Source organism: Kwoniella shandongensis, chromosome 5, assembly GCF_008629635.2.
Source record: "Kwoniella shandongensis chromosome 5, complete sequence".
In the NCBI taxonomy this organism is placed as follows: Eukaryota; Fungi; Basidiomycota; class Tremellomycetes; order Tremellales; family Cryptococcaceae; genus Kwoniella; species Kwoniella shandongensis.
The window spans coordinates 760,832-779,302 of NC_089291.1; the positions used below are offsets into that span (position 1 = coordinate 760,832).

Genomic DNA, 18,471 nt, shown 5'->3' on the forward strand with positions numbered 1-18,471 from the left:
AACGAATATGAGGGATGTCCTCCCCGCCTTCGATCGCGACCTCCGAGAAGAACCCTTTCAACACTAGTATCCGCCGAATTGGTGATGTCCGCGAGGGAGGAGGAGTGAAAGAGGAGCCGTCGGAATCACCTGAACCTATCGAGATGAACGAGAACGACAGAGTTGCTGGGACTGCCAAACAGGAGTCGGACGACGATGACGACGATTTCGAACTCATATCATTCGTGGTCAAGCGCAAAGACGAGAACGACGAGATGAACGGAACATCGTCAACATCGACTGTCACACACCAGTACGACAAAGATAGTGCTCTACTCATCTCAAGATCGTCTGTTTCAAGGTCTTCGGTGGGACATCGGTTGAAAAATGATTCAACAGCTTCAGCTGGGGTATCAGGCGAGTCGAATAGGTCTCTGTCACACCGCCGAATCAACAGCTCGTCATCCTCGTCGACAGTTACGAATAGGAAAGCTAGGAAACAGGCTGGAACCTCTACCGAACCTTCCTTCCCTTCGGCTGGCTCTTCGACAAAACTGCCTTTACACTACCTGCTCTCCTCGATAACATCAAACGGGACACCCGTGCCTTCGCGCTCGTCCAACCTGTCGTCATCGTCGCCGCGACCGTCTTCAGCAAATCAACCGTCCTCACGCCCTTTAGCTAACAGACTGGATTCTCCTTCTGCCCGGCGCCGTTCACTAATACCACCGCCAATCCGTCGCCCTTCACCCTCAAACTCTTCACAAGGCTCTGGGACCATTCTGACTCAGAGCAATCCACGGAGCTTTTCTCTTTCACCACTACCTGGTCCCAGTTCGTCTTCGTCTGCCTCTCCATCCTCCCCTAAATCTAGCAAGACTGCTACACCCGGCCCATCTCATCCACAGACTCCTCGCCCTGCCTCTTCACATCCTAGACCTGGACCTTCTCGGTCGGCTTCAACGGCTTCGTCGTCTCATATCCCCTATCAACCTTCGCAGCTGTCTCAAACATCTCACCCTCATCGGAGTGACGCTCCAACTCCCTCACCCCGCCATCCTGCTTTCCGCACCCGTTCTCAATCCCAGGAATCGCAGACACCTTCCCCCGTTTATCCCAATGCCGTCGTTCTCCCCTCTCGTGCAACTTCCCCTCACAAACGGAAAGGCGACCATGTGTCTCCTCGGAACAACAAGCGTCCTCGTATATCAGGCGGAACGACCGTCGCTCCCGCAGCGAGAATGGTACCAGGAGAGATAGTAGATCTGACCATGCTAGATGACGAAGATGTTGATGAAATGGATATTGGAGAGGCAGATAGATCTTTGGAGGTGAAAGTCGAAAGATTGGATGAGTCGCCAATAAGAACAACAACTCAACGGAAACCATCGCCTGAGCGGACACTCCTCGCAAACCAATCGCCAAACTCTCAAGATAGCTCTGAGACCACGAGTGGACCGCCCGGTTCCAGTCGTATAGCCATCGATTCTACTGCAACGTCAAGCACAACAACCACAAGACCCGCCAATCATGTACATCCGGATCTGACAGGTGACCTTGACACACCGTTACTCGAAGTGGAACCTCATCTGCGACACCGTATAAAAGCTCCTTCCAATGTTTTCTCAAGAAAGTCAAAGCTGGTTGAATTACGAGCTGAAACCTGTACGAGGACTTTCATCTCATTCACATCAAATCGACCCGATCCAAAGAAGCTGCGAACGCCATTACTATATCGTAATGTGCGGGGTTCAATAACCGGGATGGTGGCATCTAGGTATCCAAAACTGCCGCAGTCGGTTAGCTATCAACGTCGAGCAGAAAGATCATCGGAGCGTGAAGCGGAGCTCGCTACTCTTGTGGAAGATTTCAGGAAGGGAAAACGGACATGGCCGGATGCTATAAATCATCGTCGATCTGGATTTGAAAGCTTCTTCGCGAAGTGGGAGGGAGAGCGGCAAGAGTACTTCAGAACCGCGTAAGTGACTCTTGGTGATCACTGCACGGCCGCGATATTGACTATCATATTCGTAGACAATATCTCGTCTTCGAGCTTGACGAACTAGTCTTTCCTTCGACTTCGAATGTCGCAGCGCGAGAAGCATGGAAGGCTAGAAACGGGCTCGTGCCAAATCGCGCGACAGTGACAGTCTACCATGGAGCAGTGAGTAACAAATGTTGATGTCAGCATCCGCTGACTTTGATTCATCTTTTTCAGAGGGAAATTGTGCATAAAGTCACATTGCACATTAACAACTTCGTATTCGAAAAGCCCGAAACGCAAGTCCAGTTTCCGAAGGGGCAACGCGTGCAGATCCCCGTCAGTGGTGGAATCTCACAGTCAACACCGGATGCATTGTCACCAGCTTTGAACTCCAGTAATCCCACAGTGTCGACCTTATTGGTTCCCACGCCATATCGCATCGAACTACCTGTCCTGAGAGGACCAGTGAAAGCATATCGCTTCGAGGTGTCTTTCGCTGTGGGTGACACACAATGTCACGACCTTCTCGCCCTTGCAGAGATATGGGTCGAACCACCAAGCCAACTACTACCGATGAACTTCCCTCTCATATTCACCGTGCTCAAGCACCCCAATATCGAACTCGAGCTTAAACCAAAGCCATACTGGGCAACACGAGTGCCGTCATATTTCGCCCCATTGCCCACCAAGACATCCACCAGTACCATCAAAGGTAGCGAAGCCACGATCACTTACTACCACCCGCCAGTAGCACTCGAACCCACGCAAATTAGTGAGGTCACAGGTTGGCGATGTCCTATCTGCCCAGAGGAACTGGGGAATGTGGGATACAAAGAGGCGTTGGAATGTCACTTCGCCGTATTCCATAAAGGGGAGTTCAAGGCAACGATATTTGACGATGGAAAAGTGGTAAGTCTGATGTCGAGTTGTTTACCGTAATCTCGAACTCAAGATCCCGAATTTCCCTTTCACAGATCGATCGACCTAACCACTTCACAATCAAACTTCGCTCAGATAGGCCAGAACCGGAAAGTAATCGATCAGACCAGAACGTCCATTTTGCTCGACTGATACTAGATGACGTTGTTCCTCCTACTCCGCCTCAACAAGCAGCCGACAACATCATGCCAGATGTTGAGCTCGATGCAGATGATTTCCCGGCACCCACTCGTATAGAAGATGAGCGCGACGACCATCGACCAGCAACTCCTGATGTTTCACTGCAACACAACCCAGAGTCGATACTCTCCCCAGGTCCGGAGATGACTATTGATCCCTTGTACACCGTCGTACTACCGATGCTGACCACTCAGATACCCAACCACGACGAGCTGGGTCTCGCCGGACCATTCATGGGGAAGAGGGAGAATGATCTGACTGAATGGTCGTCGAGAATCGTACCAGGGACATTGGTGGATCTCCTTCCTGAGCTGGACAAGATCTGGGATGGAGGGAAATATCGCCATAATCTGCGTGGACCGGAAGAGGTGAGTGACAAGATGGTGTGGATCTGGTATGTCGTGCTGACTGTGATATCTTTGTTCTGATAGGACCATATTTTGAGATTACACTATGTGAGTTATGGGTCTTGAGCGTGTGCGACATTGGTTGGAATTGACTCTTTGCTGGTAGATCTCGTACGAAAGGCGGTTTTTGGCCTTGTGCTGGGGAAGATGGGTCGATCAAGTGGGGTGAGCATCCGGCAGTAGCAATTGTATCTGGACTAACAAAGATTGACTTTCGTTAAAGACCCATCCCCGCTATAAATCGCGATGGGTATATCAAGACTTTCTTGGACAAATACGGTCCGATCATGGCCCGAGCAAAATTATCGACAGAGGTTAGGGACTACTTTTTTGTGAGTGATGGTTACTTCCCGTCTGTCCATCGAGTGTATCCTGCGGCGCGACAGCTTGTTAATCCGTGACGAGACTGGGCTGAACTGATGTCCGTGGCGCGCGCAGAGACTTATGCATAATCGATATATCGATTTTAACGTATTCGTGGGAGGTTGTAGATTGTGGAACGAAATCTCAAAGCAGTACCGCGACGAGGATGTTGGCGGGCTCAGAGTCGGAGAACCAAGCGGCGTTGAGATGTCAGAGGAGGCGAAGAAGGCAGAAGAGGAAAACGGGGATATTATCGATCCAGTGAATTCCCTCCCTAGTCCATCTTAGCGCATCTTTGGAATGGGGAATGGCAGGGTTTGATATCGGGTGGACTATACTGAGGAATGTACTACTTTCTTATACTGGAGCGGGTGCTTGGTGTTTGTCCTTCTTACATATATAATTTGTATCTGATTTCATTGCATGTAATGGTGTGTTTCGGCCAACCATCTGGCTGGACTTCAACAGCTATCAGACAAAAAAGATGTCGAAATACACAGAATCTATCAAGGCTGCCCTGCTTTATACCACGGTATGCTATGCTATGCATGGGTGACACTTTGACCTATGCTTATGTACGGTACGTGGCTACCCGCTACATCACTTTCTGCTGCTTTACCTCGCCCCCACCCGTACCATCCATACCCATATCTTCTGCGCCCCTCTTGATTCCGCCAGTCGGCTGTATTCTTTGAGCACCTCCTTGGAATCCACCCCTTCCTCCTCTGAACCCACCACCACCACCACCTCTAAATCCACCTCTGAATCCACCTCGGAACGATTGTTGTTGTGGTTGATGTTGTTGTTGGTATTGCTGATGTGGCATACCCATACCCATTCCCATTCCGTTTTGCTGCATTTGCATTTGCATTTGCATCTGAATCTGCATTTGCATCGCCATTTCTTGCTCCATTTGCTGTTGCTGTTGTTGCTGTAACATCATTTGTTGTTGCTGCTGCTGTTGTTGTTGTTGTTGCTGTTGGTGTTGGAAACCAAAATCTTGTCCTCCACCGCCGCCCATTCCCGCACCCATCCCATTCATCGCTGCCATCATCTGCATTTGAAGCAAGGTCGCTTGGAGAGTCTGCATTTGCGTGACGATAGCTGCTCGCGCTTGTGGTACCAAAGACGGGTTTAGTAACATCTTCTTTGCCTGAGAATGACATACAATCAAATCAACGTCAGTCGTTTCTTTTGCGCTATGAAGTAACGATTGCACGACCACTCACCCCCATCAGGTATGTTTGGATGACTTGCGGGTTCAGAAGTTCCGGGTTGATAGGTTGACCATTGGCCCCTAATATTTGGTTCGGCTCAGGTTTCGCTTCCTCTTCAGTCTTCACTTGAGGAACGGCGCCTTCTTCGCTCTGCTAAAGTAGAAACCCAACGTCAGTGGCCATCCCGGCTTGGAACACATTCGCTACTCACCGCATCAGGTGACTGCTCTCCATTCTCTTCTTCCTTCTTCTCGCCCCCTCCTTCTCCTGCATTATTCGCAGCCCCTTCCTCCTCTTTGCTTCTCTCCACCTCTCCCTCCACGTAATGCTTAACTTTTTCTCTCAACTCCTCATCCGCTTCCAACTTGTCTAAACTTGGCACTTTACTCTCACAACTGGGACATTCGAAATCGTGTTCAACCAACCAGGTGGTTATGCACTCTTCGCAGAAAGCCGTATGACAACAAGGAGCCCTGACAGCTTCCCAAACGAGTTTCTTGCAGATCGAACATGTGAGGGCCGCATCGAGGGGTTGTGTATCTCGAACATCTGCCCCTGTCAAAGCTCGAGGTTTAGCAGCCGCCTGTTTTTGCCATTGTCGTCTAAAGGAAAAGGAGTCAGCTCTGCCACTCCTTGGCCATCGGAATGAATCCTCAACTCACTGATCAGGAACAGCACGGACGAAACCTCCATCCGCTGTCAACATCGCACCACCGCTCGATCCTTCAGCTCCTACAGGAGTCTCTACTGTCTGCAAGAAACTTCTCGGAATACCGGTAACTCGTACAAATCGTTTACGCTCCGCAGCGGCAGGATCATCATTATTAGGACAATTTTGAATCCAGTGACCTGAAAGATTTTCTCTTGTCAGCTTGTGACGAGTTAGACCTGCGGACGAGATACCCACCCTTCTGTCCACATCGATAACAGATATAACCGACAGGTGGCTCTTTGTCCGACTCTAAGCCAAAGTCGTACTTTGCACCTGCTCCTGCGACCGCCGAGCTGGAAGGCTTATTAGCCCGTGCTGTTCTTGCTGCGGGTGCTCGTTGTTCACTGTAAACGGGAAGAGGTTGTAAGCTTCTACCCTCGAGAGCCGTGGTTGTTGAAACTCACAATGACATATCCTCTTGCATTTGCTCCCATGCATCTGCACCTTGAGCCAAGATGGCTTGAATTTTCGCATCTTCCTCTGCATCACCTGTCGATATAGGTATACTAGGCTCTCCAAGCTGTGTCGGACGCTCAACAATCAGCGAGACAACTCTTACACCGGGAACAGTCGCCACTCACCTTCTTATCATCTTTCCCATCAAAGCGCTTTGTCATACTTCCAAATGTTCCTCCTACGCCTCTCGATCCTCTATTCATCTTATCCTGCATAGCTTGTCTCGCATGTGATTCTATTCTGTGGTCGCCAGTAAGTGCGTCTCCTGCTGCTGTCCCGGCGATATAATTTTGGGCGTTTCCTCGACCTTTGATAGATGAGGGTAAACGTTTGGCGATGAGGGAAGAGGATCGTGGTATTTGGTGGTCGTCATCTTTGAACTCTACAAGCAGGGACGGAAAGGCCAAAGTGTGAGCATCTGACAGTTCAAAGATCTTAGATTGATGAGGGAACAAGCCTCACCTTCATTGGTTACATTGTCAAAGACTGCAATATCGAAATCTTTACCATTTCCCATCTTGTTCGCCAAGATGATCTCACGTTTCAGATCGAAGACCGAGATGTGGGTACCGTCAAAAGTCACTCGGGACTCATCACGACCCGCACCCCATCGGTAAAAGACTGTCGACATGGTGGAGGGAGATTATCGGGATGTAATTGACCAAGAGGAAGACGTATCGTTTGAAGGAGGTTTTAGTGAATATCAAGGCGTATGGATAGTCCGTGCGCTTTCGAATCTGGACGGTCGGCCCTGAAATGGTTGGGAATGTCTGCTGTGCGAAGAGAACTGTGTATCTATGATGTGTTCATGCAGTCCTGAGTGTGTTATGCTGTAATGCTGATAGTAGGACAGTACAAGTCCATGCGAGACGGAGAGTTGATACAGAGTTGGATGTTTTCACGCCGAGGAAGACGACCGAGGCGTTCAAAATGATAAAAAGATGATCGGCTTCTTTCTAGGAGGTCGTAATTCGTTACGTTGTGGTGCGAGCGAGTGAAAGTAACACTGAATGAGAGCAGGAAGATACACAAATGTCTGCTAGGACATATCTAAGTGGTGAGCGGCGAACACGAAGGATTTATATGGGGTGACCAATTAGATTGTACTGTTATCGAGATCTTCAACTCGGTTCCTTATCGCGGACAGCTGCGACTCGAGAGGTGGACAAAGTCACACCAAAATTGCGCGAGTTGAGTTTGTCATCTTGTCCACTAAGCATCCTTCTTCGACTCAGATCGCTCGGCAGCAAGATGCCTCCTTCATTGCCCACCCCTTCTGTAGCTCTGCGAGCCATCCCGACTCTCGCTCGAGCTGCTACCACCTCAGCTGGCACGACTCCGACCCCACCCAAACCCCCACCTTCGAAAGATCACCATGTCCACTCTTACTCCCCTGAAGCGTTCCCTCTTGGTTATGCCGTCTCTTCCACTCATGCCTCTATCAAGAAGAAGGCCGGCGCTCTCGACCTCGGTATTCTTGTCTCCACTGCCGACCGACCTTGTTCCGCTGCCGCTTGTTTGACCCGAAACGTGTTCAAAGCTGCCCCTGTGACAGTCACCACTGAGCTGTTACACAGCGGTCATGGACGTGCTAGGGGATTTATCGTCAACTCTGGTTGTGCGAATGCTGTCACCGGCAAGAAAGGATTAGAAGACGCTTGGGCCATGTCTAAAAACACTACTTCCCAGCTTCCACCTGGACCAGATGGTGTCGGCACACTGGTCATGTCCACGGGTGTCATCGGTCAACATTTACCCATATCTAACATACTCGGCAAGATTCCTGATCTGACTCGATCGTTGGAAGATTCTTCGAAAGCATGGCTCGATCTCGCAAAAGCATTCATGACGACAGATACTTTCCCCAAACTCCGCGCACGAACGTTCAAGCTTGGTGATCGACTCGTCAGGATAGCCGGTATTGATAAAGGCGCAGGAATGATCGCACCTTCCATGGGACCCCCACAACCTCCTCACGCTACTTTGCTCGGTGTCATCGCTACAGATGCGGCTATCCATCCAGAAGCTCTGCAATCTGCGTTGAACTATGCCGTCGATAGGAGTTTCAACAACATCACCGTCGATGGTGATATGAGCACGAACGACTCGATCCTCTGTCTCGCCAATGGTGCAGCTGGCAAAGTCGCAGATGAGGGAAGGGAAAGCGCAGACCAGATGGAGGAGATCACGGAACTTGGGAACCCCGAAGAATTCGGCATCTTCAAAGAGGAGTTGAGAAGCTTTGCGGAAGAGTTGGCCCAACTCGTGGTCAGAGATGGTGAAGGTGCGACCAAATTTGTCACCATTCGTGTCAAGGTGGGTGAACTAAGCAATTGCGTTCATCTCGACGAGTGACTGATTTCCTTATACACAATGCAGAACGCTCCTTCGTACGATATCGCAAATGCTGTAGCCAAGAGCGTTGCAAACTCGTCCTTGTTCAAGACTGCCATGTATGGAGAAGGTGAGCGTCTTGAGGATGAAAGATGGGCAACCAGTAGCTGACACCGCTTTAGATGCAAACTGGGGTCGTATCCTCTGCGCCGTGTGAGTCGTCTTCTCCTACCACCCTGTGACTACACAAGCTGACATCGTCTCATTTGTGTTAGCGGCTACACGCCTCTATCCCCCAACCCCATATCTCCTACCAAGGTCTCCGTCACCTTCATCCCCTCTTCTACGCTCTCAGACTCAACACCTCTTCGACTCCTCACCAACGGTGAGCCTGAACCTAACATCGACGAGGCACGAGCAAGCACGATCTTGGCAGAAGAAGATCTGGAAGTGGAGATTGATCTAGGAGATGGAAATGAAGAGGCCAAGGTCTGGACATGTGATTTCTCTCATGTGAGTGGCAACTGTTGTAGCAACTACGGGACGCGAGAGCTGATGTTTGAGATGGTGATCACAGGAATACGTTACCATCAACGGAAGTGTGAGTGTGATTGTGAAAATGCACCCAACAAAGCGCGCAGCTGATATTTTCATCATTGCAGTATCGAAGCTAGATTACCTTTGCGGAGTCACACCACCATCATTGCTTGACCTGTATGAACACATATGCATATATAAAGGAACAATCATCATAAAACCCTCTAGGAAATATCTCGTTTCTAATGCTGCAAGTACTGAATCTATGTGACCGATGGAAAACCTGACTACATTCTGTTGGGAATGCGCATAAGGCTCTGAGTGTCGGTGTGTATAATAGGGTTTGGAGGTGCTGAAAAAATGCTTGAATTTGTGTGTTTGGGTACATGCTGGGTGTTGTTGAAACTTGTTGGATTTATGCTACCTGGGGTCTTGCAGTGTGGTGTGGTGTGGAGTGTATTCGACCCCTTCTCCATGCCTTCCGTATTTCGCCTCAGTTCGTTGTCTGCTCTATCGTCCTCCATCCAAATCCATGCCATCTCCTGTGACATTCTCGACCCATTCGTCTCTCTCTTTCCCACCTTCTCTACTCCAAGCTCCGAAATAGTCCATCTCATTCGGTGATCCTAATCCCAATCCTAATCCATCTGCTCCGCCCATGTTCATTGATCCTTCTCTCTGTTTCCCGTTGGAATGACCTCCATGTCCCAGAACGGGACTACAAGGTGGTGCAGGTGGGAGATTCTTGCATAGTGGGACGAAGAACGCATGGAAGCCTTTGGCTTTCTCGACTTTGACCTCGAGTGACATTTGCACGTTTCGTTGTTTCGTTGTTGTAGAACTGGAAGGTTTCTTCAAAGGTCCTTTCGGTCGGCTTGATACAGACGTGCGAGCGGAATGTGAATGTGATGGGATTGGTCGTGATGTTGATGATGAAGCGAAAGCTGATGATGACGCTGAAGCAGGAGGAGACATGGCGAAAGGTGTTGTAGGCGCTGAGAATGGGTGTTGATGTGGGATTGGAGACGGTTGGGCGGACGTGGACGCGGACGTCGTTATTGGTGTGGAAGGGGAGAATGCAGGTCGTGAAAGTGTTGGGAAAGGAGAGTGAGGTGATGCGTGTTGGTGTTGAGGCTGAGGTTGGTGTTGGGGTTGAAATGCAGAACTCAATCCGAAGAGCGGTTGATGCGCGTGAGGGTGGACGTGGGCGTAGGCGTGAGGGAAAGGTGAACTTGGTCTAGGTGTCGGATCACGAAGCATGGCCTGAAGGAAAAAAAGGGATGGAGGAAGAGTTGTGTATCTACGATATAAGCATGATGAGCACAGGCAATGTGGACAAGCAGGAGCAGATCACTCACATGTTAAACCTCGGTAAAAATCAATGCCCAACCCCAGTTTCGTCCTTTTCTTCGCACTTGGCCGACGATTGTTGTGTCTGTGAATTTGTCTGTGCAGTGGCGCGGACGGAGAATACGAGTATCTCAGAGTGGGTAAGGGGTGTTGATACGCTGCTTGATGGATCGTAAGTTGAGACGAAAGAGTAGATCTTTCAGTGCGCGATCAATGTCGGTGACTCTGTTCGAATGACTCGATGGGAGAGGCTGATCCAACTAATATCAATCATTCAATCAGCATACAGTGAAAAAGAGCCTCTCTCCCTCTTTATCCTTGGTCAACGTCCCCCCTCTCTGCCCCCCAATCCTATGATGACCCTTACACTAAACACGCGAGATTCAGGGTAAACAACCCAAAGAAATGAGAGACTGAGGGTTCAAGAGATGGTTGATTACTTACATGTGCCGCCGGGAATGCAGCGATTATGCACAACACTAGTTCAGGGCGTACCTCTAAGTGGAGCCTGTGGCTGCTTGTGTAAGTTGTGAGAGCAGCAGCAGTAGTAAAAGCAGAAGCGGGAATCCCAGTGCAGCAATCAAGGGGAGTTAGTAGTGCGGCAATCAAGGTCAAACTAGCGTTACCGGGTTGTGGTGTGGTGATCATGAGGGTGAGATGATGCATCGTCATATGTATGCCTATATGTACGTGTACGTGTAGGGGAAGAAGCATCATTGAGTAAGCAGTACCGACGCCTGGCGGAGATACAATCGTAGAAGACATACTCTGGCTTCGAAACGGAGGTGAAAGAGAAAAGACGGAAGGCAAATGCTTCTATATTTCGACTCCGCTCGGTGATCAAGACCGAGGTAGTACAGTACCAGCGGTAAGAAGACAGACTCCGACTTCTAATGTGGTATGGTACGCGGTGATGAAACGTTGCACGACCAAGGATATCCTTTGATGTGAAGAAACATCACCGCGAAATATGGATGATGAGGAGGTGGTCTGCAATTCCCCGCCACCTCCCATGTCACCTTCGCGTCTTCTTCTAAATGGCTTCTCGCTACGGTTCCGACCACGACCGAGGTTGTCATCCGGGCGAGTAGTCAAGCCGAAACACTTCATCTGTCGACGGTCCTTTTATCGATCCTGGTCAATGCCCGAATAGCATTGCGCTGCAAAATGTCCTTCTGCCATGGCGTATTACCTTCGCAAAATCAGCTTCTCTGTTTGGGCTAGGCTGGGCTATGAAATGGTCTGGCGTGGCCTTCGATCTTAGTCGTTGCCATTATGGACTGAACTGGCGTTTCAGATGTTATGAAAGTAGAGACCGGGTCGATCGTCAAGCTACTGGCCACCAGGGAGCGCAATGAAGCCGATATTGTAGAACTCAGTATTTCCAAGTGCCCTTTGATCGCTTTTGTCTGGTTGTAAAACGCTCAAAGATCCGTGTCGATGTGATATGAACATATGCATACATCTGCCGCTCGGTACCCCTCAAACTCATACCTCTCAAACCCGTCCTGCTTGTCTCCTCGACTTCCCAGGTCTACCTCTGGGCGCGCCTCCGGCACCACCTCCTCTACCACCCCTTCCACCTCGACTGCCACCACGTCCACCTCGGCCACCACCACCAAAGCTCGAGAAGTCATTACTACTTTCTTTGGTGTTTTGTTTCGATCGTCTAGAAGATCCGCCAAGTGAGAATTTGGCATCTCGGGCATGACGAGGCATCTATGGAGCCTAATGTTAGAGCATGCAAAACATTGACTCGTTCGAAACTCACCTTTGCCTTGTCTCGTCCACCACGGGCTCCTCGCGCACCCTTCTCTCCTCTCTCTGGTCGTCCTTCGATAGCATCGTCCACAGCAATATCGAACTGGTCCGCAGCTCCATCCTCGCCAAGCTCCATACCATCCTTTCTCTCTGCAAAAAGTGAATGTTTCCAATGATCAGCTTCAACTCTCGTACTGATCTTGTCGAACTACCACTCACTTCGCTTGATACCCTGGACTCTTTCTGAGAAGCTCTTCTTGTCCTGTTCTCGCTGCTTGAGTTTCTCGTGCTGGATCTGTTTTCCGTACTTCTTGAGATCTCGTTGTTTCCTGGCTGCTTCGGACTTCTTGATTCCTTGGCTGCGAATAGACGATACGTCAGAACGGGTCATGACCAGAAGAAGTGCCAGAGTGATCGTTTGCTCTTCACAAAACAACAGTGGGATGGAGCTGGGAATATGGAAAGCTACTCACGCCTCGTCCACAAGCTTCGTTCTCACTCGCTCCATGTGCTCGTCCGACTTGACCATTTCAGCGTAGTAGTCTGCCGGTCTTGTGAAGGGGATGTCGAATTTGGTAGCAAGCTTCTTGGCATCCGGAACGCAGTCAAGGGCGAGCTTGTAGCTACATAGCAATTCAAAGGTCAGTGGATAACAGGATACGAGCCTTTGCAATAACTTACAAAGCCATCTCTCGTTGAAGATCTAGAGGGGACATGATCAGCTTCCATGGCCTTCTGATGGAGTATGAGCAGCAGTAGCTCACCATCACTTGGGTCAACTTCCAAAACCGCTTTGCTGTTCAGAACCAGATGTTCGGGCCATGACATATTGGTGACTCGCATAGCATCCGTAACGACTTTGAGAGCGGGCTACGGGATACGAGCATCAGTTTTCTGAACGAAGATTGCACCACAGCGATGTGGAGACGAGTTTGCCAGATGCTTACCTTGTTGTATATGGTCGTTCTTCGTTGGGGGACAGCGTCCTCGTCAACAGACACATCCGAGCCGAGTCCATCGAGAGAGATCGCATCATCGTCCGCTTCTTGTTCCTGCATTACAAGAGTCAGCAAGTGTTCTGTTACTTCGAAAGGTCGTCAAGCTTACCTCGACATCATCGCCGTTGTAGACACCGTTGTCCCCCTCTTCTTCCTCGTCTTCGTCGCTTCCCTCTCCAGACATAGCCTCATCACCTGAGACCAACTCCTCGTCCTCGTCCTCATCCTCTTCTCCTTCTTCGCTTCCTTCCTCCTCTTCGTCGTCCTCACCACCAAGAACTACCCTCTCATATTCGTCCAGGTCCTCCTCGTTAACCAGCTCCATCAACCTCTTGATACCTTCCTCACTAACACCGTTCCCATCTTCATCCTCACTGCTATCATCTTCCGCTTCGTCGACTTCGATCTTAGCAGGAGCCTTGGTTTTGACGTCGACCTGCTTCGCCTTTGACTTCCCTTTGCCAACTGTTGGCTTTTGAGCCACTTTCTTGCTTAATGTGACCATTTTGGTTTGTGGTGATTTCGTTGTATATGACGAATGGAAAGTTGAATCAAGGTGGACACAAAATTCTTCTGAGCGTGGAGGTTATACAAGATCTGTTGCCGCGTGCCATAATACATAACATCAACTGCCACATTGCGGGAATTCGGTAATATTCCGCCACCACCAACGCTCACCTCCTTACTTGCTCGTTGCTTACACTCTCATTTCATCTTGCTTGTGATGGTGTGCATTCTGACATCTTCGTTCAGCTGTCTAACTCTCCTTGACCCCTCACACCTCTGTCGAAACTACTCAAGCGGAAGAGTGTGCACGGTCACTTCGAAACATCGCAAAAGTTCGATCACTTCGAAGCGATACCTGTTGTTTCTGGACGAATAAAGATCTCGCCTCGCGTCTGTCTCTTGAATCGTCGAAGTGGCCACAGCACCCTTTGTTTAGTATCGGTTATTTAGTTTGGTCAAGATGGATGCAGGTGAATATCTCTTTCCTTTAGCCGTGTGACTTGTGTACCGGGCTTCAACTCGTTTCACACAGGTACAGATTACACCATGTCGCAACCTATAGAAGACGGATTCTCTTACGACCCAAACTACCAATACGACGATGTGAAGCCCGAGAACACCCAGGACGAGGAGAAGTACGATGTGGACGGGGAGGAGTATCAGGATGATCCTATCAGTCAAGAGGACTATTGGACAGTGATCAACTCGTTCTTCGACGAAAAGGGTTTAGTGCGACAACAGCTCGAATCGTTCAATGAGTTTATCGAAAATACGATGCAGGAGATTGTGGATGACCATTCGAGATTAACGCTGGATCAATTTACCCAGTATACAGGTGTCTCAGGTGATGAAACGGTGAGTCTGGTCTTCGGAATGTTGTATCGCTCGTCCAGTAGCTGAGATGGTGGCGTTACACAGAGACGGTACGAGATTTCATTTGGTCAAATCTACCTCGCACGAGTCAACCACACCGAGATGGACGGTCGAACAAACATGCTGTTCCCCCAGGAAGCACGACTTCGAAACCTCACATATTCCGCCCCGCTATACGTCGACATCAAGAAGCGAACACTCACCGCTTCAGGGATCGATGATCCTATTGAGGCGGACTGGAAGCCTGCTGTCGGACCTGATGGAGATGTAGAAGCTGCAGAGGAGGAGAAGGCGTCCATTGGAAAGGTGAGTCTATGTCACCCTTTGCATTGCCCTCCTCGACCTCGACTGACATCTCGTGCTCGTAGGTCCCCGTCATGGTCCGATCCAACTTCTGTCTCCTTCATGGTCTGCCGGATGACCAATGTCACGATATTGGAGAGTGTCATTACGACCAAGGAGGATACTTTATCATTTCAGGATCAGAGAAGGTGTTGATTGCGCAGGAGCGAATGGCGTCGAACCACGTTTTCGTTTTCCTGAAAGCGGCTCCTGCGAGATTCACGTACTTTGCGGAGATCAATTCGCAGAAGGAGAAAGGTGGTAAGGTTGCGAACCACACAGAGGTCAGACTGTACTCGAGATCACCTGGAACAGTGAGTGCATCGATCCGTCGCGAGCATACCGACCTCTGACGATCTATCTAGACCGGTGGTGTCATCCGAGTTTCCCTTCCTTACACCAAAGTCGACATTCCCCTTGTCATCGTTTTCAGAGCCCTTGGTATCGTTCCCGATAGAGACGTCCTCAATCATATCTGCTTCGGTGGAGATGATGATCCGCTTCTCGAGATGTTGCAACCATCGATCGAAGAAGCTTTCGCCGTCCAGGACCGTGACACAGCTCTTGACTTCATCGGTCGACGTGGTCAACACGAGAAAGCGCCTCGAGCTCAACGACAGCGTGCTGCGTTTGACATCCTCCACAAGGAGTTCTTACCACACGTATCAACGTCAGAAGGGTTCGAGTCGAAGAAGGCGTTCTTCCTGGGTTACATGGTGCACCGATTATGTTCAGCGGCATTAGGAAGGAAGGAGTTGGATGATCGAGATCACTTTGGGAACAAGAGACTGGATCTCGCAGGTCCATTGATGGCGGAGATGTTCGGTGTGGTGTTTGGCAAGCTAAGGGAGGACATGTACCGTTACTTGAAGAAGGTGAGTCTCCGTCTCTGAAGAGCTGTTGTTGACGAATCATCAGTGTGTCGAGCAAAACAAGAACTTCGCCTTGAACATGGCTATTAGACCGAACACCGTCACAGACGGTCTCAAATACGCTCTGGCTACGGGTAACTGGGGTAAACGAGGCAATACACGAGCCGGTGTCTCTCAAGTGCTCAACCGATATACTTTCGCCTCCACACTCTCACATCTGCGAAGAACAAACACTCCCATTGGACGAGACTCCAAGGCGGCGAAGCCTCGACAACTGCACAACACGCATTGGGGTATGGTCTGTCCTGCCGAGACGCCCGAAGGAGCTGCTTGTGGTCTGGTCAAGAACCTTGCGCTCATGTCGTATATCTCCGTCGGATCGTACTCCGCGCCGGTTATGGAGTTCCTCGAAGAATGGGGTTTGGAAGATCTTTCAGAGTACATGCACGCGCCGACAGCTACGAAGATCTTCGTGAACGGTGTTTGGATGGGTATACATCGAGACGCGCCGACTTTGCACGCCAATCTGCTGCAAATGCGACGAGGAGGTCAACTCAAACACGAAGTCAGTATCGTGCGAGATATCCGAGAGCGAGAGTTACGGTTGTTCACCGATTACGGACGAGTCTGTCGACCCCTGTTCATCGTTGACGGAGCAGCGCAAAACATCAAGCTCAGGCGGGAGCATATCGATCGTATCGAGGCGGCAGGCGAGGAGGGCAATCTGGCGGGAGCGTGGGATGAACTATTGTCCGAGGGTATTATCGAATACGTTGACGCCGCGGAGGAAGAGACGATCTTGATCGCGATGACTACGGAGGATCTGGAGAATGCTAGAACGAAGAACAGCAAGCAGGAATTGGTGCGGGACAGAGCAGCCCACAATCTGGAGTCTTTCGATCCGTCAGCGAGAATCAAGAGTACCGTTTTCAGCAAGCACTACACACATATGGAGATTCATCCTAGTATGATCTTGGGTGTTTGTGCTAGTATCGTTCCCTTCCCCGATCACAACCAATCTCCTCGTAACACATATCAGTCCGCGATGGGAAAGCAAGCGATGGGAGTCTTCCTCACCAACTACCAACTTCGTATGGACACCATGGCGAACATTCTTTACTACCCTCAAAAACCTTTGGCGACAACACGATCCATGGAGTACCTCAAGTTCTCCGAACTTCCTGCTGGTCAAAACGCCATCGTCGCGATCATGTGTTACTCTGGTTACAACCAGGAAGATTCCGTTATCATGAACCAAAGTTCTATCGACCGAGGTCTTTTCAGATCTCTGTACTATCGATCGTACACGGATACAGAGAAGATGAAGGGTATGACAAAGGCAGAGACGATTGAGAAGCCGGACAGGAATGAAACACTGAGGATGAAGCAAGGCTCAAGCGATCGATATGCCAAGCTTGATGTCGATGGTCTGGTCAGCCCCGCGACCAATGTCAATGGTGATGACATCCTTATCGGAAAGACTGCGCCGTTACCGGAAGATAGCGAGGAGCTGGGTCAACGAACACAACTGCACCAGAAGAGAGACATCTCTACGCCACTGAAGAGTACGGAGCAAGGTCTCGTCGACCAGGTCATGATCACAACCAACGGTGAAGGACACAAGTTTGTCAAGATCCGAGTACGATCGACTCGAGTGCCTCAGATCGGTGATAAATTCGCCTCTCGACATGGTCAGAAGGGTACCATTGGTATCACTTATCGTCAAGAGGACATGCCTTTCACTGCGGAAGGTTTGGTTCCCGATATCATTATCAACCCTCACGCCATTCCTTCGCGAATGACAATCGGACATTTGGTTGAATGTCTCTTATCGAAACTGTCAACTTTGACGGGAGGAGAGGGTGATGCGACACCGTTCACAGAGTTGACGGTTGAGGCGGTGTCACAGTTGTTGAGAGCAAAGGGATACCAATCGCGAGGGTTCGAGGTGCTCTACCACGGTCATACCGGAAGGAAGATGCAGGCTCAGGTGTACTTTGGTCCAACGTACTACCAGCGACTGAAGCATATGGTGGATGACAAGATCCACGCGAGAGCGAGAGGACCATTGCAAATCCTGACGAGACAGCCTGTGGAGGGTAGAAGTAGAGATGGTGGTTTACGTTTCGGAGAGATGGAGGTGAGTGAGAGAACCGCAGCAGGTTTATCGGTTGTATACTGATAATTACCGTTCACAGAGAGATTGTATGATCTCACATGGTATCGCTGGATTCTTGAAGGAGAGGATGTACGGTAAGTGGCGGAGAGTTCGCCATTGACATGACGGACAATGAACTCATCTGGAATTACCTCTTTAGACTCTTCCGACGCCTTCAGAATACATGTTTGCGATCTGTGTGGTCTCATGGCTGTCGCCAACTTGAAGAAACAAGAGTTCTACTGTTCAGTCTGCAGGAACAGTACTCAAATTTCTCAAGTGTACATCCCCTATGCGGCGAAACTGCTCTTCCAAGAGGTGAGTATGGGAGCTTCTGAGCGCATACTGGGGATTGCGCTGACATAAATCTGTGATATTCTAGCTACAAGCGATGAACATCGCGTGTCGAATGTACGGCGATATGGATTAATGAGCGAATTCGGAGTTGGGTTGGAGTGTAGAATACAAAATCATATCAACATGTTCCGTCGAGTTCATAAAC

At 49.9% G+C, this 18,471-nt stretch overlaps 6 protein-coding genes across 6 annotated transcripts; 3 read left to right on the forward strand and 3 right to left on the reverse strand.

Annotated features, from left to right (window-relative positions):
* Nucleotides 1-14: 14 nt before the first annotated feature.
* On the forward strand, nt 15-4,140 carry CI109_102972 (uncharacterized protein; the record flags this gene model as incomplete). The annotated part of the gene is made up of 8 exons (XM_032001357.1): nt 15-1,957; nt 2,014-2,143; nt 2,198-2,872; nt 2,938-3,450; nt 3,514-3,537; nt 3,596-3,654; nt 3,713-3,821; nt 3,928-4,140. 8 exons carry the CDS (start codon nt 15-17, stop codon nt 4,138-4,140), a joined length of 3,666 nt encoding a protein of 1,221 aa, XP_031864247.1.
* Nucleotides 4,141-4,447: 307 nt separating this feature from the next.
* CI109_102973 (uncharacterized protein) lies at nt 4,448-6,868 on the reverse strand (the record flags this gene model as incomplete). Its single annotated transcript, XM_032001358.1, has 8 exons — nt 4,448-5,005; nt 5,082-5,222; nt 5,281-5,671; nt 5,732-5,918; nt 5,977-6,125; nt 6,186-6,301; nt 6,363-6,619; nt 6,700-6,868. The coding sequence occupies 8 exons, from the start codon at nt 6,866-6,868 to the stop codon at nt 4,448-4,450; spliced, it is 1,968 nt and encodes a 655-aa protein (XP_031864248.1).
* Nucleotides 6,869-7,488: 620 nt separating this feature from the next.
* Nucleotides 7,489-9,245, forward strand: CI109_102974 (arginine biosynthesis bifunctional protein ArgJ, mitochondrial; the record flags this gene model as incomplete). Its single annotated transcript, XM_032001359.1, has 6 exons — nt 7,489-8,553; nt 8,617-8,701; nt 8,754-8,784; nt 8,847-9,084; nt 9,149-9,172; nt 9,234-9,245. The coding sequence occupies 6 exons, from the start codon at nt 7,489-7,491 to the stop codon at nt 9,243-9,245; spliced, it is 1,455 nt and encodes a 484-aa protein (XP_031864249.1).
* Nucleotides 9,246-9,618: 373 nt separating this feature from the next.
* Nucleotides 9,619-10,368, reverse strand: CI109_102975 (uncharacterized protein; the record flags this gene model as incomplete). The annotated part of the gene is made up of 1 exon (XM_032001360.1): nt 9,619-10,368. The coding sequence occupies one exon, from the start codon at nt 10,366-10,368 to the stop codon at nt 9,619-9,621; it is 750 nt and encodes a 249-aa protein (XP_031864250.1).
* A 1,587-nt stretch (nt 10,369-11,955) lies between these two features.
* CI109_102976 (uncharacterized protein) lies at nt 11,956-13,722 on the reverse strand (the record flags this gene model as incomplete). Its single annotated transcript, XM_032001361.1, has 8 exons — nt 11,956-12,177; nt 12,230-12,369; nt 12,439-12,578; nt 12,693-12,842; nt 12,901-12,922; nt 12,984-13,089; nt 13,167-13,271; nt 13,327-13,722. The coding sequence occupies 8 exons, from the start codon at nt 13,720-13,722 to the stop codon at nt 11,956-11,958; spliced, it is 1,281 nt and encodes a 426-aa protein (XP_031864251.1).
* A 548-nt stretch (nt 13,723-14,270) lies between these two features.
* On the forward strand, nt 14,271-18,399 carry CI109_102977 (uncharacterized protein; the record flags this gene model as incomplete). Its single annotated transcript, XM_032001362.1, has 8 exons — nt 14,271-14,579; nt 14,643-14,903; nt 14,966-15,253; nt 15,305-15,814; nt 15,858-17,951; nt 18,010-18,064; nt 18,130-18,287; nt 18,352-18,399. 8 exons carry the CDS (start codon nt 14,271-14,273, stop codon nt 18,397-18,399), a joined length of 3,723 nt encoding a protein of 1,240 aa, XP_031864252.1.
* Nucleotides 18,400-18,471: the final 72 nt, after the last annotated feature.